General features: G+C 36.4%; 1 protein-coding gene across 5 annotated transcripts in view; it reads right to left on the minus strand.

Annotated features, from left to right (window-relative positions):
- The window catches only part of LOC131151923 (vesicle transport protein GOT1), a 68,158-nt gene extending 49,829 nt beyond the window's left edge, over positions 1-18,329 (minus strand). The window contains exons 1-2 of one of the 5 annotated variants that reach the window (XM_058103425.1): positions 18,050-18,329; positions 6,721-6,769 (exon numbers count right to left, since the gene is read on the minus strand). In XM_058103425.1, coding sequence (XP_057959408.1) covers positions 6,721-6,748 — 28 coding nt within the window. In that variant the 5' untranslated portion in view covers positions 6,749-6,769; positions 18,050-18,329. Of the gene's footprint in view, positions 1-6,720; positions 6,807-18,049 lie in introns of all 5 variants that reach the window. The other 4 variants (XM_058103424.1, XM_058103423.1, XM_058103421.1 and 1 more) reach the window with 4 other exon arrangements.
- Between the last annotated feature and the right edge of the window lie 6,773 nt (positions 18,330-25,102).

Consider the following 25,102-nt stretch of genomic DNA (forward strand, 5'->3'; position numbering starts at 1 on the left):
GAAATTTCAGCCTATTTGTCAGAAATTTCGGCTTCAGCCAAAACAAAAATCAGCCTACTTGTTATCTCTCCCTCTCAATGGGTTAGGGTTTCATGGATCACTGGGGAGTTTTCTCACAAAATAAGATATGGGAGGATGGATTATTAGATCATAGGAATAAATATTCTGTGAACTAAATGTACCACAGAATTAGGGCTAGTGAGGAATAGGAAAAGATTCTCTCTCTGTGACGCACATATGGCCATGGAAGGGTGGATTTGTTTTGTTGCTTGAAAAAGCCCTCTACAAAATCAATGGGTTATGGTTTCTTCAGTGGCAAAGCAATGGATCTTTGGGTAGTTTTTCTCACAAAATAAGATATGGGAGGATGGATTATTGGATCATAGGAAAAATAATCCGTGAACTAAACACAACCTTGGAATTAGAGCTGGGGAGGAATAGGAAAAGGTTCTCTATTTCACCCCCAAATTGGTGCTCGTGATGAAGGTCAGTGGAGTCTTGCAGAAGAGTTTCATCTGGTGGTGGACTCAGGTATGAAGATCATCATAAAGTGACTGAAACTATTGTAAAAAGGGCAGCAAGCAACTCGATCTCGGAAAGAAGTCATGTCAGCAGAGAATAATCACCTTGTGGAAAGTATTGTGAGAAAGGACAGACAGAATATTTGAGGCAAGGAAACAACAAACCGCAGACTATAACCGACCTACAGCAGAGGCTGCTAGGGTTTCGCAGGAGACAATCCAGTACTTGAAGTGGAAGCGGCCTGGACCTGGACCTCTCACTATTGTGTTAGATTTAAACCAATTGTTCGGTGAGCTGGCCTCTTCCAGTTCAGGCCTGGAATGGGCCCCCAAGTATCAGCTGAGTTGGGAGTTAACGAGGCCCTTTGTACCTAAAATATGTAAAGAGTTGAATGGACCTGAAATTTCTAACGTGCATGCAAAGTATTCAACGCAATTTTTATGAGGTGCTTTGAATCTCAATTATCTTCTCCAAACCAGGCCTGATTTCCGTATCAGGCTTTGTAAGATGTTCCCATTAGCAATCAGGCCCAGAGTTCACTAAATAATTGTAATGGGCAGCCCATGGACTCAATCAATTTTTCCTTCTCTGAAGCAGGCCCAATTTCCATCTCCAATTTTGAAATTTTCTGGGGAAAATTTTATTTCTGTTTTGCATTTAGAGCAGTTGGCTACTTCCTCATCACAGGGAAGAATTATAATTCCAGTAATTCTTGAAGGGAAAGAACCACTAAAAGCCAGATTTGATTCCAACAATTCCAAAAATATGGTTGATACTTCTGTATTTTAACTGGGAGAGGAAATCCAAATAGAGGAGAGAACCGGGGGGAGGAGAGGGTGTTTACAGATCACCAAAAAACTTGTGTGGGCAAGATTCAGAAGACAGATAATGTTTTGGTAGGAAAATCTATTGGTAAAGTAACCAACTTCTAGGGTCCAAAAGGTTTATGCTCGTCGAAAGGCGGTACAGATGAATGTTGAAATGAGGAAAAGATTTGAATTGAAGTGAGATAATTCTGGTAAGATTACAAGAAAAACTTTAAGGAGAGATGCAAAAAAAAAAAAAAAAAAAATCATGTACTATGGAAAAAGCAAATGTTCAGAAGGGTGATACCAGTGAACAGCTAGCAAAAGGTAAGGAGAAGAAGAAATGGAAGGGTGTTTTGGGTAACGTAATGACAGTGAAGTCCTTAGTGAGTTTGATTGTGACGGGGGGTTGTTTTTGGATGAGATTCCGGAACAATATGGATGAATTTCTGATTCATCTGATTTACTTCCAGAAATCTAATGTGCCACTGTCTCCAATGGGAGGCTTGGAGGGGATTTCCATTTTAGAGAACAACGGGTAAAGAGCAACTGTGTAACAATGGAATTCAATCCACCCCTGAGGAAGAGATTACTGGGAAGGATATAGAAGCTCAGCAATTGATGGATAAGATGGAATAGCAGCTGTCTGATACTGGAGGAAATGAAATTTGATGGTGGTAAACTAAAAGTGAGTCAAGAAGGGCCAAAGGGAACTAGCAAATTTGAAGGGTTCAGTGAACTATGATGGAAAAGGTCAATTTTCTTGGTAAATTCTTGATAGACTTTCTATTTTTCTTTCTCTTTTTTTTTTTACTTTTTTTTTTTTCTATTTTTTTCTATTTTTTTGAGGACTTCCAGTCCTCACCTAGGTTGTAAACTTTCTTTCTTTCTTAATACATATTTATTTTCTTATTTTAAAAAAGTATAATTAAATGTTTTTATAACAAAATAAATTTATTACAAAAATAAAGAGAGAGTTACAACCTAAACAGAGGAAAAGAGTCCTAAAAATAAACAACATGAAAAGAAAATTGAACAAAAACCAAGACAAACTAATTCGAAAACCTTCCTTCAAGCCCTTCCAAACATTTTTTTTATAAGAAAAATTCATTCAATAGAAAAGAAAATAATACACAAAGCTTTGGAGGACAAAACATCCTCCAATAAACAGCTAAAAAAGCAATGACAAAAAAAATTGCTGCTCTCCAGTCCCTTTGGATGTCAAACAATGAAATTCCTTAAAAAAATTCCCAAAAATTGCCCAAAAAGAAGCTAAAGAATAGCAGATACACGAACTTCCATAAGACCACCCCCTTTTGGTCTTTCCAAAACTTCAAATGCCACAACAACAAAGAATTCATCCACACATGGTGAGGTTACTCGTGTTTCAGTGTTTCGCCAAAAAAAGGGAACAAGGTCGACCAAAGCTCTTGCACCACCCAACAATGTAGAAAGAGATGCACATTAATTTCATTAGACACTAAGCACATCATACAAATATATGGGTTGATAGCCTTACAGGTCTCCTTTCTAGTAATAAACCATTCACGTCAATACTTCTCAGAGTCAAATTCCAAATGAATGCCCTGATCTAAAAAGGAATCCTAGCCTTCCAAACAACATCATTCCAAGGAAAAGAAAAGGGAATTGACGGTTACAATAAATTTAGAAAGAAAGATTTAGACTAAAAAGACCCTAAAAAATCCCTTAACCAAACCCTAGAATCACTTCCTGAACAAGGTATAGAAGAATCCAAGACATTGAACCAAGTGGTGAGCTAACCAACATCTCTTTCCTCAAGATTGCTAAGTGGAAACCCCAACAAAGAGAGCCCCGTAAAAAGAACAAAAGGTTGAGATCAAAGCATTACAAAAGGAAGATAATCTAAAAAGACAAGGCCTCCAAGGTAATCTTACCCACCCATAGATCCTCTGAAAACCAAATCAAATTGCCATTACCTTTTTCAAGCAAGAAAGGAAAGAACAGCTGAGTCTTAAGCCTCCTCTTCTTTCAAAATGGCTTCATTCTATAGAACTGTGTGGGGTTAGGAAAAATAACATTTCCTTCAATATCTGTCACCCGCTCTACTACTTGATCATCATCAAGACTATCTATATTACTTCATTGTAAAAAATAAGAACCATGCTCCATAGAATTAAAGAAATTTGAAACATACACAACAACAAGAAGCCTTAAGTCCCACTAGGTGGGGTCGATTATATGAATTATTTTCCACCAATTCACCCAATCAAGGGCACTTTCCTCCACCATTAAGGGCTGGCTATAAGATCCTTTCTCACTATCTCATTCTAGGTTATTTTAGGTCTACCTCTACCTCTTCTACAACCACTAATAATGACTAACTCCTCCTCATTGGAGTACGCGTCAAATGCCCAAACTATCTAAGTCGCCCCTCTTTTATCTTTACTTCTATTGGAGCTATCCCTACCATATTGCAAATATGTTCCTTCGTGTTCCTTAATTTATCCTTTAAAATTACACCAATCATCCACCTTAGCATCTGCCTTTCAACAACTTTTACTTTTTGGATATGTTGCTTCTTACTCACCTAACATTCTGATCCATATAGCATGGCTGGCTGGTCTTATAGCTGTCCCATAAAACTTTCCTTTTAATTTTAAGGGTATTCTACAATCACATAGCATGTCTAAAGCACTCTCTATTTTAGCCAACCTGCATTAACTCTATGTATTACATCCTCTTAAATCTCTCCCTCTACTTGCATGATAGATCCAAGGTATCGAAAAATATACTAGTGCTACTAATTTCTTGATTATTAGTTTTTATCTTATCTCCAATATTCCCCCTTACATGGATGAAGTTACATTTCATATATTATGTCTTATTTCTACTTATTCTAAAGCCTCTAGACTCTATAAAATTTTTTCTCCAAAGCTCTAACTTATATTCTACTCCATTTCTACTTTACTCCATTTCTACTTTCATCAATTAGAACAATATCATTTGCAAACAGCATACAACAAGGGATCTCATTTTGGATAGTCCTAGTGAGTTCATCAATCACTAAAGCAAAAAGATACAACCTCAAACTAGAACCCTGATGTACCCCTATTGTGATTGGAAATTTTTTAGACTCTCCTACTTCAGTCCGAACATTGATCATTAATCTATTGTACAAATCCTTGATGACATCAATACATCTACTGCATACTCCCTTCTTTTCCAAAACCAACCAAAAAACTTCCCTAAACTTTTCCATCAACCTTCTTAGAAGATGGATAAATTATGTTGACCTCCCAGACATAAATCCAAATTGATTCTCCAAGACCCTTATTACTAACCTTATTCTTTGTTCAATTACCCTTTCCCACAATTTCATCCTATGACTCATAAGTTTGATTCCATGGTAGTTATTACAATTTTGAATTGTGCTTTGCCTTCACTCCTCCAGCCTTCTCTTAGTTTTAATTTATTGTTGAAAATATTTGTTAACCATACACTACCAATATCCCCTAGACACTTCCAAACTTCAATTTGGATGTTATCTAGTCCTACATATTTCCCACTTTTCATTTTTTTAACACTATATTTACTTCACTAACTCTGATTTTACAGGAAAATCTTCTATTTTTAGTCTTTTCCTCATTCGTCAATTCTAAGTTCAAGCTTTCAATTTGGTTTTGTTAAACAACTTATCAAAGTATCTTTGCCACTTGTCTTTTATGTCTTCTTCTTTAACCACGATATAACCATTGTCATCTTTTATACATTTAACCATACCATAGTCTTTGCACTTTCTTTCTCTAGCTTTGGCAAGTATATATATGTCCCTTTTCCTTCTTTTGTATCTAGTCTATTATATAAATTATCATAAGCTCTATGTTAAGATTCACTAATGGTCTTCTTCGCATCTTTTCTTGCCTCTTTACACTTTTTAAAGTTTTCTATGTTTCTACATTTTTGCCATGTTTTATACCAAATTCTTTTTTCTTTACAACTTTTTGGACATTTTGATCCCACCACCAACTTTCTCTACTGCCTAAGAATCTTACTCCAGATTCACCTAAAATCTCTTTTGTTATTTTAATAGAGTTAACCAAGCTATTCCACATATTGCTCACATCTCCCTTATCCCCTGATATCCAATTCCCCCTCTTTGATCATTTTATCTTTAAATTTTTCTGTATTTTCACCCTTTAGGCTCCACCACCCTAGTCCTCTTGCCTTGATTTATTTTGTCCTTTCTTTTCCCCTTCCTTGTAATCTATTAAGACAACCGAAAACACTCTCAAATTCACTCCCCTAGCTTGACTTATCAACCCATTTATTCAATTGCCAAATCCTCTGACAACTGTTCTTTCTAAACCCATTCATAATATTAAGTGGACTCGCCACAAAAGAAACACTAACATCTGAATTTTTTTCTTTTAAAGATTTATTACACCACAAACTCTGAAATAGTACCTTGTTAATCAAAAATTTTATGCATCTCAAAACCCAACTAAACTGTCCCAATATGGATGCCATCTTGACAACTTCCATCCAAAGAAATTCAGTTTCCTGGGCTCCTATCCAAAGAAATTTATTTTTGCATAACATTAACATTTTGAACCACCAAAATCCCACCACCACAACACATCACCGAGACTGATTTCCAATATGATTGTTCTAGCAAGATTTAAAAGCTCATTTTCTCCATAATTGTCAAAGAGGTTATCCCACCGCAAGTCTACTTAATTGCAATAGTTCGGTTACCCACACCATTGCACTGTTGGGATGATGCAATCCCATGAATTGAAGGTAGCAACAGCATGTTCCCGCCCTGATTAAACCTCTTCATTGATAGGTCCATTTCAATATGAAAATAATATTATTAGTTTAAGGGCAAGACTGGCCCATTAGTAAGGTTACTACACCAAAATTGGAGGTCACAGATCCAAATTACAAAAATAGCCTCTCTAGATGCAAAGGTAAGGATGCATAAATTATCCCCCCTTGGCCCACCAAACAAGACTCACGACATGGCAAAGGAGACCGTGGGGCAGTTGATCAACATTATTCATTCTCATAATTGTACATATTTTTGTCACTCTTACATATAATTTACAGTCTTCCGACCCTTCCCAAACACTTCTAAATTCATTGTTAACACCTATGCTTCCACCTTTCTCCAACCGTATTTCCCTGGTCTCATCTCTTCTTCCTTCAAAATTTAAATGCACAAACGTGGGATGGAGAAAGAGATAACCAGCCACATCAAAAAGAAAGCGAGGTGAGAGGAAGACAACCATCAATGTAGGAAGGAAAAGAGAAGCAGATTTTACATTTAGCTAAAGTAAAAATAAATTTAATTGGACAGACACAACACAGACTTGCGGCCCAAACTCTAGTATTGAATAGCAATGCTCACTTTTCAGCTCGTCAATTTCATAGGCCATCTTGATAACTGTAGAAAAAATCTGCTATGCTAGTACACAAGTAGAATCTTCTAACAAGCTGCAAAAAAAAACGAAAATTTAAAAATATATATGAAAAGAAACAGCAAAACAATAACAATTTAAGTGTACAAAAAAAGTTAAAGACAAGTAATGAAATATGAAAAGACGGAAACAAAATTAACTATGTGAAAAATGTGCAACCAAAAGAAAGAGAGCAGTGTCTTACAATATTAAAATATCCGAGAAACAGCAAATTGATGGCAACAATTGATAGTACACAAATATTGAACATATAGCGCACACATAAAAACAAAGTGCAGGTGAACATTATCACACCGATACTTAACATCCAAGCAAAGGCTTCAATTGATGCCAACCATTTGGCATAAAAGTTCATTGCTCCTCATAAAGCTTACTCATTGCTCTGATTTATAGACAAATAAAAGTTGTATATCCAAGTTTAAGAATCTTAAGAATTTGGTTCAACCAACTTCAGTAACCAGCAGAGTGATGGAAAGCCACAATACTTAATTGACCATTAAATTGACCAACTAGTTTAGATGAACTATAGCAATAATGATCTCATAAATATGTTTCTCAGTGATGCTAGCCATTGAATCCAAACAACTTGAAACTTTTTTCTATTTTTTTTTTTTTCATTTTAGTTTAATGAATGAGATTCTGCTGGGAATTGTTCTTTTTTTTCTTACCTCTAACTTCTTCTTCATCGGAGAACTCGTACACGGGATCTTTAAGGCATTCATCACAGCTACAGTCAATGTCAAACCACTTGTGGCTGGATCTGGTTATGGGTTGGTAAACCGGAAAACCATCTCCCCTGAAATATGGGATTGGGACTTGAAATCCCAAAGATGTTGGATTAGTCAGGTCGACTGAAGTGGCTGGCGGTCTGATCATGATCCTTTGATCTATCAGAGGTGTCGATGGTTGGATCATGATGGTGGGAAAGACATGCTGGGAGGATGAGCTTGTCGAGGATTCCTGATCCTTTAGGAAGGAGATGTGAATGTCACCATTCTTCATAGTTTTGTAAACTAGATCATGGAGGATGATGGGCTTAGGGATTTGGTGCAACTGCTCATACTTGGACACCCAAGACTCCGGGAGGAGTTTTAGGAGCTCTTCTCTGGGCAGTTGCCTAGGGATATGGACATAGTTTGGGACAAGGGTAGTATCATGATTAACAAGGAGAGCATCGTGATTTTCCCGATGGGTTGCCAGATCAAAGGAGTGGTTCTGAAGCCTATAAACAATTTGATGGTGGAGAGTGGCTGCTATGGAATTAGAAATCTTGGGTGCTCCAACAATCAGGATTTGGACTTCGAGAGTAGTTCTCATATTGTGATCACATATGTATAAGCAAAAGTTGGGGAAGATCGTGAAGCTGACCGTCCCTGCATTCAACGTTGTCTGCATAATGGCAATGCAAGCATGCTCGTATTTACAGAACTTTGAATCAAGAAGAGCAATTATAGAGCAAATTGGGAGGCCTTTCCTCCCATGGAAGGTAAGGTACAGCTTGACCGCACCAACATGGATGTGGGTGAATCCCTGGTTAAGATACTTTCAGGGAAGCTCTGGGGAGAACTCTAGGGTAATGAACTGTTCTGCTTTAGTTGCCAAGAGTTGGTAAGAATCCAAGGGAGAAGCCTCGATGTCTTCTTTGATGCCTCTCGGTACAGCCATTTTGCCAGTGATTTTCTTCAAAAGATTTAAAGGATATTTGGTCTTTTCATAGACATAGTAAGGGTTTGTTATTTGAGGGCTCTTGGTTTGATGGACAAGGCCATCTTCTGGTATATAATCTACTTCATATATATGAGCAAGACAATCTAGGCTCAATGCGAATGAAGATCTGGGAGAAGAGTTGAAGGATAGGGATGGAGACATCATGGTTCTGGAAGACATGACTTCTTAATTGACACATTCAGAACCTCCTTTCACAACCTTAAGAATGCATAGATCTCTTACCCATCTTGTAACATAAAACATAGAATCAAACAAAGTATTCCTAGTCCCTATCAATTACTAAAGAAGCTAGCTCAGCCCAACCAAAACACAAACTTCCTCGGCCTTCAAACAGGTCATGGGCACCTTAGGCCTTATTCTCTAATGACTTCAAAAGAAAAGGGATGCTTGGAATGAAACTTTCAGTCTGACTTTATTCATCACTATTATGATGTGCAGGATCCACATAGGATGTTGCAACCACGGAGCATACTGGATTTGGAACAATAACCTCTGGTGTAGGCAAAGAGATCCTTGAGTGATGGAGGCTCCGAAGGAGTCTTTAAGTTGTCATGGCTCTGATACCAATTAGGGCACTCAGTGTAGGATCATAAGTAGAAAGGTGGAAGAATGGAACAATTGTCAATAAGAACACACTGAGCGGAATTGCATTAAGCAAAGAGGACAAAAAGGACACAAGAACATGGAGGACTCTTACAGAAGGAATGCTCTCCCTAACTAGTAGCTGAAACCCTCCTTATATAAATGAGGAGCAGCCATGGCATCTCAAAATATGCTCTAACATATTCTATATTCTTATCTCCTTTACATAAAGCTCACAAAGATAAAGTTAATAGTTTCTTTACCTAAAGTAACTTTAGAAAAGCAACTTTAGATAAGGCTGACACTTTATGACAACACACAAAAAGTAACAACACAATGAAAGCTAAAAGTGGTGCCCATGTGATTGCTTCAGAGATCATAACTTGATTTGTATTCATCTTCCTCTTCAGTTGGATAGGCCGCCATAATTTCCAAGTCCTCCAATATCCCATTACTTCCTGTCTATTCTATATAGTAGAGTGTCAGCCTGTTCGTTAGGCAGGTGCTATAAAATTGAGGAAACAAGATTGAGTAATGAAAGCTTTGGCTCTTCCATCATCTTGGAAATGCACTGAGTTAAACAGATCTTGTGGTAATTTGTTTGGGTCAACATGATTGATGTAGCATAAGTTCTTTCTTGTGTCGACCCAATTGCGTGCCGAAAAATGTGGATCTACAAAAGGGTTTTCCTTGAAGCTCCGTATTTTTTCACAGATGAGAGAGAAATTGACAGACCTATTTCTACATTGGTTTTGGATTTGACCTTTGGGGTGGACGGTGACAAGTATGGGGACCCGGATATGAAATCTAAATGTTCAACCCATTGTTGTTTTGTTTTAAAAAGTAAGAGTCAATCTTTAAGGTAACTATATTGGCAGGGTCTCTGCCTCTGATTTGTAATAAAGGCATAAGTCCATGGTTTATGCAGGATCATGCCAATATGATTAGTTATGACGAGGTATCAAAGAAGAAGAAAGACTTCTTTTGGGAAGGTTAAATAAAATAGTGTGGGGATCAAAGGCCATTAATGTATGGAAAAAGTGGATGTCAGTCCAAATATTTCACTGGTGCATCAACTAGTCCAAATTTTGAGAGGAGGATGGATAGGAGACCTTGAATCATCCTGTTGGCTGAGGATGCTATATTGGATCTCATTGGGAAGGGTCTAGACAAGTTGTGCGAGAGATTGAGTTTTTGGATGAGATGAGGATTCCATGAGGAAGAGAACTTAAGGATTTATTGGTCTTGAGAGGAAGTCACTAAAGATGTTGTGCTTTCCTTTGATATGCTTCACTTCAAATTTATACTGCGAAAACCAGTTTGCCCATCTAAGAAGTTGTCTCTGCAGAAGGATCTTTTACTTCAATTGGATCATCTTTGAAAAGGATGATATATCCATTTCGACTATGAAAGTGTGTCCAATCATATGGAATTAAAACTTTTCAATCCCTCTTTTCACCGCCAAAATCTCTTTGAAGGTGGAGTGATAATGAGATTCCGATTCTTTGAATGCTCCACTTTTGTATCCACAAACATGTCTAGTCCCATCTTCTTTTTCTTCTATTAATGTTGCTCCCCAATAATAGTCACTAGCATCCTTCTATAGGATTCTCTTGCCTTTGTCAGGTATCTGGAGTGGTGTTAGTTTCATGGCCCTTTCTTTGAGTGATTTCACTGCCTCTGTGTGTTTGGATTCCCAAGGGGGCACATATTTCTTTTTCAAAAGTTGGTGAAATGGTGTTGTGTAGATTGCCAACTTTGGGACAAAGTATGGCATATAATTGAATATACCAAGGAATTGTTGCAAGCTTTGTCCTCATCTAATTGTCCGGAAAGGTGTTGAGTTGTGTAGCAATGTGTGGCTACAACTCGTACTTTCCTTGGCTAATATTCATTCCAAGAAAATCAATTGCTTCAACACCAATTATCATCTTCTTTTCTGACAACATGATTCCATAGCATGCAACAATCTCCATAAATTGGCTTAGGATCCATGGTTTTAAATAACGGCCGTTACGTAGTATAACGGCTGATACGTAACGTAAATCAAGGGCTCCGAAACCGATCCGGACCGATAATGCGGTTCGGAAAAAATTCACAGCCGTAACGGCCGTTACGTCTCCGTAACGGTCCGTAACGGCCGTTACCCCTACGTTACACTCCGTAACAGTCCGTTACGGACCGTTACATACCGACAACTTGCAGAATCTGCTTTCTGCTGCGCAGCGTTCCTTTCCCCCTTTTCCGAGTCCCAAGCACCCATCTACCATTCAATCTACCTAAATCTAACATTCAAAGAACAAAAATACTTACTTGCAGTTTTGTTGGCCGAGCCGCCGAAGCTATAAGAAGGCTGCACGCCTTCACTCCTTCGAAGCCTGAGTTGATCTACTCATCTTCGCAGCCTTCGTTTCCTGAATCCTGAACCTAACAAAGTTCTTCGAAGCTTGAGAGTGGCCGAAGGCAGCTTCATCCGCCACCGCCAGTCGTCGCACTCGCCGCCACCAGCCAGCCCTCTACCAGTCGTCGGCGTCGTCGCACTCGCAGCCACCAGCTAGCCCTCCGCCAGTCGTCGCACGAAGCTTCGAGGCTTCGAGGCTCCTCCATCCTCCGAGTCGCCTCCCCTCTCTCGGTCTCACTCAGAGTCTCAGACTCTCTGCCCTCTGCTCATCTCGCGTATGAGATAAGCTTTATTTCAGTAACACTCAACACCCACAACCACATCTTAAACATTTTATTATGTTTTTTTTTTTAATTATAATTTATTGTAAGTAATGTTTGTTAAATTGAATTAAAAAAAAAGAGTAATTTAATAGAGTAAAAAGCTTTAAAATTTCAGATTCATTTAATATGCAAATTGGTTCCTAAACAATTTAAGCATGTCATATTCTGTTTTGATTAACATACTTTTATTCATTCTTTACGTATTCTTTCTTTCCTTTTGGTTTCATTGCATATAAAATATATATTATTTTAAAATAAATGACTATGACATGGCATTCCAAAAATATGGAGTGGACAATTTCTCATGTTCTATTTCTATGCTATTTTATATTTGTGAGTAAAACAACATTTTGCATAATTATTTCCCCTAACAGCATTTTTTTTGTTGTAAATTATTATATTCATATACAATATCAATTTCATTTATATGGTATCGCATTAACATTTTTTGAAAGCTGACACCGTTAGAAATAGACTAATAGTATTATGGTTACAGACTTCCAAGATACAACATTAGTACAAAAAATACTCTACTCTAGTCTTATGCCTTGCCTATAGATGCAGCTCTTGTTTTTTTTTTCTTTTCAAAGATCAGAAATCTCCCACATCTTAAACTTTTTATTATGTTTTTTTTTTAATTATAATTTGTTGTAAATTATGTTTGTTAAATTGAATTAAAAAAAGAGTAATTTAATAGAGTAAAAAATCAAAAAACAGTAATAATTATGTAAAATAAAATTTTCTTAATTTATAATATTTTAATTGTCTTATATTTTTTGAAAGGTAATTAGGAAAATTTAGTTTCATCACATATTTCCTATTTATAAATATTTTTTAAGTTTTAAAACATCATTTTGACCTTAAATTTAAAATTAGGTAAAATAAATCGTTACATGATCTATTTTTTGTTTTTCAGTTATCAAATAAAGTAAAAATTGATAACTTAATAAAAAACATTTTAACCTAATAGTTAATATATTAATAATTCAGATTTTTGCTAATTAATAGTTTACTACTGGAATTTGTAGAAAAATTTTATTTTAATCCATAAATTGAGAAAATGCTTAAAAAATTAAATAGAAAATTTGTACTGTATGGATCTCTATTAGTGATGCTGTGATGTATATAAAAGTAGAGCAAGTTTTTTCCACCTTTAAAATTACAATGTTAATTTCTTATAGTTATAAATAAAAATAAAATCAAGTTAAAAAAATAATGAAAATACCTTTTTAAAGATAAAGGAATATATTTTTTTGTATTAAAATATCTAATATTTTATAATTTTGCTTATTTAAATATCAAAATAAATTAAACATTACTTATTATTTTTAATCAAATATTATATTTTATTTTTACGTAATAAGTATTTAAAATTAGAAGGACTATTTAGTACTTATTATTTAATATTTACTAAATTACTAATTATAATATTATTCCTGTCATTTTTAGAAAGGTTGTAACTTTATATTTTCTCTATCTTTTGTGTAGAGATCATCAAATTAAGTCTATCAATATGTCACGTGATAGAGGAAATGAGAACTTACCTAGTGAGGATATTGGATGGCATTTTGGTACTGCGGTGGACGGTAATAGACATGTTATTATGTGTAAGTTATGTGGGAACATAATTAAAGGGGGCATTACACGCTTGAAACAACACTTGGCACATAAAAAAGGTCAAGTAGCTGGATGCTCAAATGTGACCACACAAGTCAGAGAACAAATGATGAAACATCTACAACAGTATGCTGAGAAGAAAAGAGATAAACAAAAAAGGCAAGAAGAAGCAGAAGCCCAAATTAGAAGAGATTTTGAGAATTTGAGCGATGAAGAAGACTTGGAAGAAAAAAGTATGAGATTTGCTCGACAAGAAAGCATACGATCACAGCAACAATGGGAAGAGAGACAAAGATTTCGAGCAAGAACATCTAGAGAGGGTAATATTTACGAAGAGGGAGGTGGCTCTGGCAGTGGTGCTACCAGTGGTTTCAATAGAGCAGGAGCTCGATCTTATAGTGGTCGAGAAGCTGGAGGTAGTGGACGACAATGGATCAATCCTGATGCCCCTGAAGCTAGACTAAAGGCAATGGATCCTATTTTAGAAAGAAGTAAGAGTGCGAAACAACCAAAAATCAACACAAAGTTACTGAAAGGTTTAAGAAGTAAATTAAGAAAAGCAGTTGGAAAATTCCTAATTTATAATCGGATTCCAGCGAATGTAGCTAACTCTCCATTTATGCAGCCTATACTTGATATTGCTGCAGAGGTTGGAAAGGGGGTGAAGGGTCCATCACCCTATGAGATATCTGAAATTTATTTGGAGCAAGAGTATCAAGAAATGAAAAATTATATAGCTTCTTTTGCTGGAATTTGGAAGGAGAGAGGTGTAACCCTTATGTGTGATGGTTGGTCAGGACCAACTAGAAAACACATTATAAACTTTTTAGTTTATTGCGATAGAGGCACCATGTTTCATAAATCAGTTGATGCCTCTGATGTACCAAGCAGAACAGCTGAATATTATTTCAGGTAATTTTCTAATTTTAATTGTATATGCAAATAGTATTATGAACATGCATGTTTTTAATTAAATAGTAATAATTATTAAATCTATAATTTCTTTTCAGATTAATGGACGAAGTGGTTGAAGAAATTGGAGAGGAGAATGTTGTCCAAGTAGTGACTGATAATGAAGCTGCAATGAAGGCAGGAGGAAAATTATTAATGCAGAAGAGGCCCAATCTCTATTGGACAGCATGTGCAGCTCATTGCATAGACCTTATTCTTGAAGATATTGGTAAGAAAAGTAACGTGAAGAAGGTCTTAGAAGATGCAAGAAAAATAACCTCGTTTATTTACAACCACACATGGACAGTGAATTTTATGAAGAAATTCACAAATAATAGAGAGTTACTTCGCCCTGCCATCACTCGATTTGCCACAAATTTCATTGCTTTGGAGACTATTGTCAGGCATAAACAAGCACTAAAGGAAATGTTTACATCTGATGCTTGGAAAAACTCAAGGTTTGGGATGGCAAAATCAGGCCCAGCATATGATTCAAAGAAAATTATCTTAAGCAAAGAGTTTTGGCAAAAGGCCTCTGATATAATTAAAGTGCAAGAACCCTTAGTGAAAGTTCTTAAATTAATTGATGATGATGAAAAACCAACCATGGGCTTCATATATGAGGCAATTGATAGGGCAAAATTGGCCATTCAAAAGATTGCCGGTTTTACAAAGACTATTGGAAAATTATTGACAACCGGTGGAGTTTTCAGTTGCACCAAGATTTGCACGCTGCTGGTAAGTGTAAATCAAATACAATTTCTTATTATTTAACTTTTAAATTATGCATAGTTGCATTAGAAAACTATTGATTAATATGTTTCTAAATTTAATTGTAGGGTATTTTTTGAACCCACAATTTCTTTATGGTGCCCCACCCTCTCCTGAAGTTGCTAGAGAAGTCATGGATGGAGTTAAAAAAGTGATAACCAAGTTGGTACCCGATATAGATACTCAAATTCGGGCTATTAATCAAGTAAGTATTGGTTCCATTAAATTGAATAATGAATTGTTCTAGTATTCTGTAATACTTTCAAGAATAATTATTAATATATCTAATTAATTAATTATATTTCACAATCATCCTTTTTTAGTTGTTGTAATATCGAGATAGGCAGGAGACTTTTGGAACCCCGTTGGCTCAAAGGGCAGTAAAACAAACAAATCCTGGTAAATATGGCTATATAGCTAAATAATAGAGAATTACTCTATTTTCTCTCTTAATGTTCAAATTTGACTTTTGAAATACGCTATACTAACATAAAACTCTTTTTAATTATTCATGCAGCTGAATGGTGGATTCATTATGGCTTGTGTGCTCCTGAGCTCCAAAGAATAGCAATTAGAGTTCTTAGCCAAACCACATCAGCTTCGAACTGTGAGCGTAATTGGAGCACCTTTAGCCTCATCCATACGAAAACAAGAAATAGATTAAAGTACATGAGACTACAAAAACTTGTTTTCGTACATTACAACATGAGGTTAAAGTTAAGACGTACAATGAGAAGAAGCCAACGAGAAATTGAAGAGGGTTTCAATCCTATCAATTTGGACTACATTTTCAAAGAAGATGATCCTTTAAGTCAATGGTTAGAGGAGAGAGAGACACCACTACTCGACGGTCAGGACAATTCAAATTGGTTAAATGAAGAGGTTGGTGGTACTACAGAAGGAGGTGATCAACCACCAATAAACGCGCATGATGATTCAAGTTCAAGTCCTGAAAGCACACAAAGTGATGACAATCTTGGTTTGAGCCCACCAAGTGATGATGATGGTAATAGTGGTGCTGGAGATGGGGTTGGGGGGGATGGCAGTGGTGGTGGTGGAGGCGGCGGTGTAGAATATAATTATGGATATGATACAGGGACATCATTTGGAAGAGATATATATCCTTCTGATCCTTATGGACTACATGACATACCTGAAAATTATGACTTGGGTATTCCTCCAGGGAACCAATCTTCACAACCCAGGAGAAAGAGTGCTCGTGGTGACCCTAGCGATTCTACTGAAGATTCATATGGTGTGATTCGTAGTTTTGGCGACTTTGGTTTAGATGGTTCAACATCACAATCATATGGATCTCATCCAGCATATCCACATTATGCATCTCGTGACTCACATTTTTATCCCAGTGGATCAGAAATCTCAGGATCTAGTGAGTCTTCTTCTACACACTACCTAGAGCCAGCCCCTGCCCCAACTTATAGACATTATTCAGGAGAATTTTCATCACCAGTACATTTTCAAGAGCAACAACAAAATGACGCAAACTTGGGTTCATTTAACTATGTATTTCCACAAGGATGGGGAGATAATTTCCCATCCCAATCTCAAGATACAGATGCAAATTATGAAGACCCTCCACGTCATTCTTTTTGGTGGTGACATGTGTTATGTTATAAATTTGTAATATTGTATTCATGTATTTTCAACTATTTATTGATATTTGATATTAATCACTTTTTAAATTTATGTATGTGTAATGTGTATATTGAGTATTAAGTCTATTGAGTATTGATTCATTTTTAGTAACTTTATGACTTTAATTAATTGATTCTTACATTTCTACATCTTTTTACTCATTAAACTAATGTAAACTATAAAAAAATATGTTTTTTTTTGTAAACAGCGCACTAAAATTAATATAAAAATCATAATGCCTATTAAAAAGCATTTGTAGGGTGAATGAAAGCCTTCAAAATTCATTAAAAATCATGTATTAATGGATTTCATGCTTATTTTTTAATTTTGGCATGGTTGTGCATGCGTGAAAAAAATTCACGACCGTTACGCCCGCTTCCTGTTACGTAACACCCACGTCTCCCGCGACCCGCGACACCCGCGACCGTTTCGCGACGTTACCCGCGACCGCCTTTTTCGAACCATGTTAGGATCTTAAAGCGGTATGTTGTAGCTTCTAAAAATAGCAGAATATCATCAATGTAGATCAATGCATGATGGAGAATGGGCTGGAAGATCTTAAGCATTGCCCTCTGGAAGATGGATGGGGTCACTTTAAGCCCAAATGGCATGACAGTCCATTTGGAAGAGATGGTGAATAAGGAATTATTAGTCCTTAAATTGTCAAAAAAACAAAAAAATGCCCATGATTGAAAAAAATTCATGTAGTCAACCCCACCTAATGGGACTCGAGGCTTGGTTTGTTGTTGTTGCTGCTGCTGCTGCTGAAATACAGCAAAAATAATTGCAATGGAGAAGCATGGTCCATGATTCTCAAAATCAAACTAGAAATAGAAAAAAGTGAATGAAGTTGTTCACAATGTATTATTTTTCATATGAGAAACATGAGTAGCGGAAGAGCAGATTCCACAATATGAGAAAATCTTCTTTAGGGCCAACAGCAAGAGAATGTTTGTCCAATCTTTTCAATACCCATACACAGATGATTCAGATTATCAGAAGTTTGGTGACATTGCACCATCGAAAGGAAGGCCCAAGAATGGACAAATGATCGATAATATCCCACTTCTCTTCAAAATTGCATTAGTTGCGGAACATAAAAACGAGAAAAGTGACTACAAAATGCTAAAACGGATGCAAATCGAGTCAACAAAAAAAAAAAAAAATGAAAACAAATCATGGGCAGTTGAGAATCGGAAGCAACTAAGAGAAAGAAATAAAGAGCGCTACCTGTTATTTCTAAGCGTCAGAACTGAGGGACATGCCGAGGAAAGCGGTGGCAGCGTCAAGCCAATGTTAGGACACTCCCTTCGGAAAATGCAGAGAAATGGGCGTCGCGGGTGAGAATGATGAGCAAAAAGTTATCAAATCAGTGAGCTATTTCGTAGTCGTAGGGTTTGATATCGAGCTGGAAGAGATTGGGAATTACCAAATCACATTTACAAAAGAAGTCTAAGTACTAAATACTAAATACCAAATTTCAAAAAGTATAATTCACCCCTCAAAACTTAAGGAAAAAAAAAAGTGATATTTAATAATTTATAGAATTTAGGTTACAAAAATTTTGATTTACGATAAAATGTAATAAAAATTTTGAGGGGAATAAATATTATTTATTGTGAATTTATTATTATTCCATTTAATATGTGATAAAAAATAAATAAACATTTTTATGATGAAATTTGAAAATATTTTTTATTATGGATTCAGTTTCATATTATTATTTATTTTATGATAATACTATTTTTTATATAATTAGTTTATAATTAATTATAATTAATATATTATGACTAATATATTCTTTGCAATAGCCATTCTAGGAATAAGATGTAACCTTATTGAGTAAAAAAAGTTAATTAGATCCAACAAATGATAGAATGTCACATCAATGATTTTTTTTCTCTTGAGATGATTTTTAAAATGCTTTAAGCAGTATTTGGCTTATGACATCAAAAATATTTTCATTGAATGACAATGGCAAATTTTTATTTTATTTTTTTTTTTATCCGTAAATATAAATCATATAGATTACAATGGATATGTACAGAAATTTTGGACACACTCTAAAGATTTAAAGCCAAAGCTTCCCATGGAAAACAAGAACAACTCAAACTCAATAAAAGCATAAAGGCACTTTGAAACAAACCCCAACCAACGCCGGAAAGATAAACATATTGATTAACACCGCCGCCGGAATCAAACAATGCAAAATCAGAAAAAGGATGTCTAATCCATTGCCAGAAAACCAGATGCCGGAAAACCAGAAAAAGTGCCGGAGAACCAGAGAAATTCACCGAAAAACCAGAAAATGACACTGAAAAGCCAGAACCTTCGCGGAAAATAGCAACCCATCACCGGAAATCAGAAAAACTAACCCCCATATTATTTGGAGCATCAGCAATGCATACAACTCACACTGCAGGACTGAACCCAATCTGAACACAGCACTGCAGAAAAACAGCACTGAACACATGAACACAAAAGTACAGTGAACAGTGCACTTTCAGGACACAATCAGAAATTCCAAATATCATCAACTGAAGTCTGCATCTGACCCAACTGCAGTCTTTCAGATACTTAATATTTATACTATCTTCAAACCAGGATAAAAACACCAATTGCATCCAGAATTTTGAAGCTGCCAGCATCATCCAGGGAAGCATATCATATCATAGAATGCTGTAAAGCACCACTGCATGACTTTACAATCAGCCAAACAATAAATTTATCTAAAATCTGAACCAGCCCATAATCAGTCTAACTAGGGAAATTGAAACATATCAATTCCCTTCCAACATTCAAACAATTTCTTCACCCTTCCACCAGAACAGAACTCAAGCAAAAGGAACTTAAACAGTATTATCAGTTCCTACAAAATTTTAAATCCAACTTCTGAAGAATGATTGGAAATCTATCAAATATATTTTGAAATGTATGGGTTTTAATCACTTTAATTATGCCTTCTGAAGTTATATTGATACCCTCAAATTTCTTTTTATTTCGGAAGTGCCAAATGAAATAAACCATTGTAACCAGGCATATTCTCTTTGCAGCAGCCTGAATACTTGTACCCTTTGCCTCCTTGTGTAACCATTTAAGTGGCTTTAATAGTGGACAATGATCTCCTCATGCCCAACCATCTCTTCAGATTAACCCAAATCTGATTTGTAACCCTGCACTTGAAGGACAAATGGTTCAATGTTTCTATCTCTGTTCCACCAAGGACACAGGATTGATCACTCCTCCACCTGGACTTTGTCACTGGTAAGAAGTTTAGCCTTAGCACTAAGCCACAGCACAAAAGAATATTTTGGAGTACAACCTGACTTCCAGACCACTGAATACCACACAACCTTCTGGCATTTTGCCCTCCAGAACTGATAGGCCTTTGAACAATTCCAATTTCTCTCCCATAACCCACCGCTTAATCAGGGAGTTTGCATCTTCTTGATCCCTGCCCTTTTGAAGGATCAAATTTTTTATTTCTGGAATCTTCTTAAAAAGAGGTGAATCTTCATGTTTAGGACGAGCCTCCTAAATTCTACCTCTGTTGTAGCTGGAGACAGGAGATATAGTTGGAGCTAGAAGTTGGAGACGCGTGAAGAGTTGGAAACGCAGTTTGTATTTATCACTATTTATCTTGATTTTTATTTTGATGGATGAAACTTCCATTTGTAATTTATTGTATTAAATTTGTAATTGATTCCAAAGCCCTATAAATAGAGGAGCTGTGGAATTGAGAAATGTACAAGAGAAGCTCAGAGAGCAGAGAGAAGAAAGAGAGGAGGAAGAGAGTGAGAGGTAGAGAGAGTTGTATTTTTCCAACGAATAGTGAATTTGTGATGTGCTTCGTGGACGTAGGTCGATCTTGACCAAACCACGTTAAATTTTTGGTATCATATTTTTCTAGTTGCTCACAGGGTCCTAACAAGTGGTATCAGAGCCCAGTTGGAGCAGAAAAGCCAGATCGAAAGTGAACCCAAAATCATAGCTCTGTCCAGTGGCTCGAAACTGAGTTTTGAGGCCACCATCACATTCAGCTCGCCAAAACGAAGCCAACCGTGCAATCCGGAGCTCGAAAGGAGCTCAGACGAAGCTACAGGCACCCTCATGCGCCTCGCCGGAGCAAGACGCCTCGCCACGTGCCGATCACGTGCTGGTGAACTGCTGCTCACGCACCCCACGCGTTGCTACCCATCTTCCTCTCCCGGTCCGCCTCAGCCCGACCCGACTCGGTGTCTTACTCAGACCGGATCAACCCAAGAACCGGTCCTCAACCCGCCATCTTAGAACCCAGCCACGTCAACGTCACTGAGTCAGCCGCCACGTCACTGCCACATCAGCCGGTCGGCCTAGCGCCACGTCAGCAGGTGGACCTCACTGTCACATTAGTAGGTGGACCCCACTGCCACGTCGACCTGACACGTCAACGTGCCATGTCAGCATAGTTGACCAGGTTTGACCTGAACTTTGACTAAGTTTTTCAAAATCATTTTGAGTCCATTTTTCAAGTGACTTGAACCATTTTTAAGGTTTTCGATCGTTTTGGATCCAACCGTGCTATCCATTTGAGCTAATTCCATCTCTAGATCAGTGAATCGAGATGTCGAATGAAAAGAACTCAAAAATCAAAATGTTCAATGGCAACAATTTCGGTTTCTAGAAGATGCAGATAGAAGACTATTTGTTTGGGAAGGAATTGTACTTGCCATTGAAGGGTAAGTCAGGATCTATGAACGAGGACGAGTGAGAGTTGCTTGATCGAAAAGCCCTCGGAGCCATCAAAATGACGTTGTCAAAGTCTGTGGCATTCAATATCAAGCATATATCGTCCACCAAGTCTCTGATGGATGCGCTTTCTAATATGTACGAGTAACCTTCAGCTGCAAACAAGGTATATCTCATGAAAAGACTATTTACTATAAGCATGTCTACAGGTGAAGCATGCATTTGAATAATTTCAATGAGTTGTCGGATCAACTCGCCTCAATCGGGATAATGTTTGATAATGAGATTCGTGCCCTACTCATTCTCAGTCAATTGCCCAAAAGTTGGAATGGTGTTGTTACTGCCATTAGTAGTTCCGTAGGAAAATCAAAGCTTGTATACGATGAGATCGTCAGCATGATTTTGACGGAGGAAATCAGAATGCAGTTGAACCATGGTTCCACTTCAAGTTTAGCCTTGAACATGGAAAGTCGAGGCAAAGGAAATAGGCATGGACGATCAAACAACCGCGGCAGATTTAGGCCCAGGCAATCTAAATCTAGAAATCCCAAAGGTTCTCAGGACATAGGTTCCCAGAGCACAAAAGTTATTAAGTGCTGGAACTATAGAATAACTGGTCATTATAACAACCAGTGCAGAAGTCAGAAGAAAGAATACGAGACGAGGGCAAAGATAGAAGCAAATATTGCTTCAGAAAATGATGATTTGTTGATCTACTCTTAGGAGAGCAAAAATGAGTTTTGGGTGTTAGACCATGGAGTTTCATTCCATGCCACTTGTAGCAGAGATTGCCTAGAGGAGTATACATCGGGTAATTTCGATAAAATATATTTGGGCAATGATCAACCTTGCGACATTGCCGGTAAGGGGACAGTGAAGATCAAAATGAATGGGTTAGTATGGAAACTGAGAGATGTCAGGTATATTCCAGACCTGAGGAAGAATTTGATCTCAGTCGGTCAATTGGCAGATGAAGGATTGTTGACTTAACTGGACTTTTCAATCCTGTTTTAATGATAACAAAATGAATGATGTTTTAACATATGATGTTAAGTGATGTGTTTTTGGTAAAAGAACTCTCAAGGTTGATAAGTTGAAGTTCAATGTTAATCTAGTGAAAGCTCCTCAGAATATTGAAGGCAATGAATGACGAATGAAGAAGCTTGAGGGCAAGCAAACCCAAAGTCAAAAGTAAACCTCAAAAGGCTGAAGGAGGCTGAAGGATTTAAGAAGACCATAATTAGAAGAACTGTTGTAAGTACTTCAAAACCAAATGTCATTTAGATATGTGAAGCTCTTATAAAAACAAAAGAAACTAAGAAACACTTTGTTTTAAAGAGCTTAAAACATGTTTTTGCAATTAAAGTAACAAAGGTTTTAAAGGAAGGAAAGTGTTCAAAATAAAAAGTGAGTTTCTGATAAGCAGTGCACCTGACAGATGACTGTCTGTCTATGGATAGATGACTGGCAAGTTAAAGGGTTTAATAAAAGTATTCTGGGTTTAAATTTTAATTATGTCAGATGACTGCCATGTCGTGGTAGACGACTACCACGTGAGCAAATTTTAGATCTCAACGGGAAGCTTCTTTTAAAATTTTGAATTTCAAAATTTAATCAACAATTTAATGTTTTTTCAAAGTTTACCTAATTTGATATGGACAACATCTTTCAAAATTTTGAATTTCAAAATTTAATCAATTTTTCAAAGTTTACCTAATTTGATATGGACAACATCTTTCAAAATTTTGAATTTCAAAATTTAGTCAACAATTTTAATGTTTTTTCAAAGTTTACCTAATTTGATGTGAATGTTGATCTTTCAAAATTTTGAATTTCAAAATTTAGTCAACAAATTAAATGTCTTTTCAAAGTTTACCTAATTTGATGTGGAAGTTGATCTTTTAAATTGCCTATAAATACCTCTTTGGGTAATGAAAAAAACACAATACAGAAAACATAAGAAAAGAGAGAAATCAGACAAAATTTGAAATTTATCTTGTGCTGAAATTCTTCTGAAGTTCTTTTTTGCTCACATCTTTTGCTGGAGAGGAATTCTATAATTTTGGTAGATTGAAAATATCAAAGTTCAGTTCCGGGTTGCAATTCCATTTCTCTTTTAAATGAACCATTGGTGACTTCTAAAAACTTTAGAGGTTCATATATTCTATTTTACTTTGGTTTTTTGAAGTACAATTTACATCTCAATTTGTACAACCTGCTCTAAATTTTGGGAGTATTTTTGGTACGCAGAATTTATATTATATTCTTGTTTATTGTGATGATTCCAGGTTTGCTGGATCGTTGGCTAGGCGAGGGATTATCGCTTAGAGAGGTGCTGCTCTAGCCTTCTTAAGGAGTGTATAAAGGTATTGTTCCACCCGGTAAAGGAACAGGTTTAGTGAATCCTTTGGTGGTTTTGCCAAAGGCGAGGACGTAGGCTGTGTTGAAGCCGAACCTCGTAAAATCCTGTGTCTCACTCTCTCTTTCCCTTACTCTTTATTTTTAGCATATTTATATTGTGTGGATGGTTTAAATTTGAAATCATATACACTACGTTTATTTGGAAATCAAACAAACTTAAAGTTTAATTTTGATTTGGGTTGCGGAAACCGAAAGGGAGTACGTTGGTTAAACCATACTTTGCGGAAACCATACGGGAGTACGTAACTTGGTTAAAACACCTAAAGAAAATTAACTAAAAGTTTATTTGAATTCTGAATTTTGGGAAGAGTGTGGATGTGTGGTTGTAAATCATATAAAAGAAGCAAATTTATTTTAACAAGCATATCATTCAACTACAAGGCTTGATTCATATTTATAAGGCATACATAAACAAACAAACATCCTAATTTCTTACTACTGTATATCTTAATTTTGGTTTGGTTGTTTGCCTTCAAATTGTGTTTGGTTAGTTTGGATAGTGTGGTTAATTGAAAGGTTGATTGGTAATTTAGTTGTTTAAGTGCTTGTGTTGTTGATTGTATAAAAGAAACCAAGTTATTGTGTGTTTGACAAATTAAACAAACAAGTAAAAGAATTAGATAAACAATAAAAGAAGTTAAGTATTCTTAAAAGGAATTAAAAAGAAAGTTTTTAAATTCCCAATTCACCCCCTCTTGGGAAGCTATCCTAATTTCAAGGATATAACACCTCTTTCATTCGTGATGAATGGAAGATTTCGTTGGGTGCATTGACAATTGCTCGAGGTAAGAAAAGTGGTACTCTTTATGTAACTCCTGATGCATGTTTGTCTATTACAGTTGCTACTGGAAATGATGATAGCAACTTATGGCATCAACGGCTCGGACACCTGAGTGAGAAGGGACTCAGGGTAATGCACTCAAAGGGTAAGTTGAGTGATTTACAATCGGTGAAGATTGACACATGTGAGGATTGCATATTTGGGAAACAGAAGAGAGTCAGTTTCCAAACAATCATTAGTACCCTGAAGAAGGAGAGACTTAAGCTAGTCCATTCAAATGTATGGGGACCAACAACTGCTTCGTCTACAGGTGGAAAGCATTACTTTGTCACGTTTATCGATGATCATTCACG

The sequence above is a fragment of the Malania oleifera genome, chromosome 3 (assembly GCF_029873635.1).
Source record: "Malania oleifera isolate guangnan ecotype guangnan chromosome 3, ASM2987363v1, whole genome shotgun sequence".
NCBI lineage: Eukaryota > Viridiplantae > Streptophyta > Magnoliopsida > Santalales > Ximeniaceae > Malania > Malania oleifera.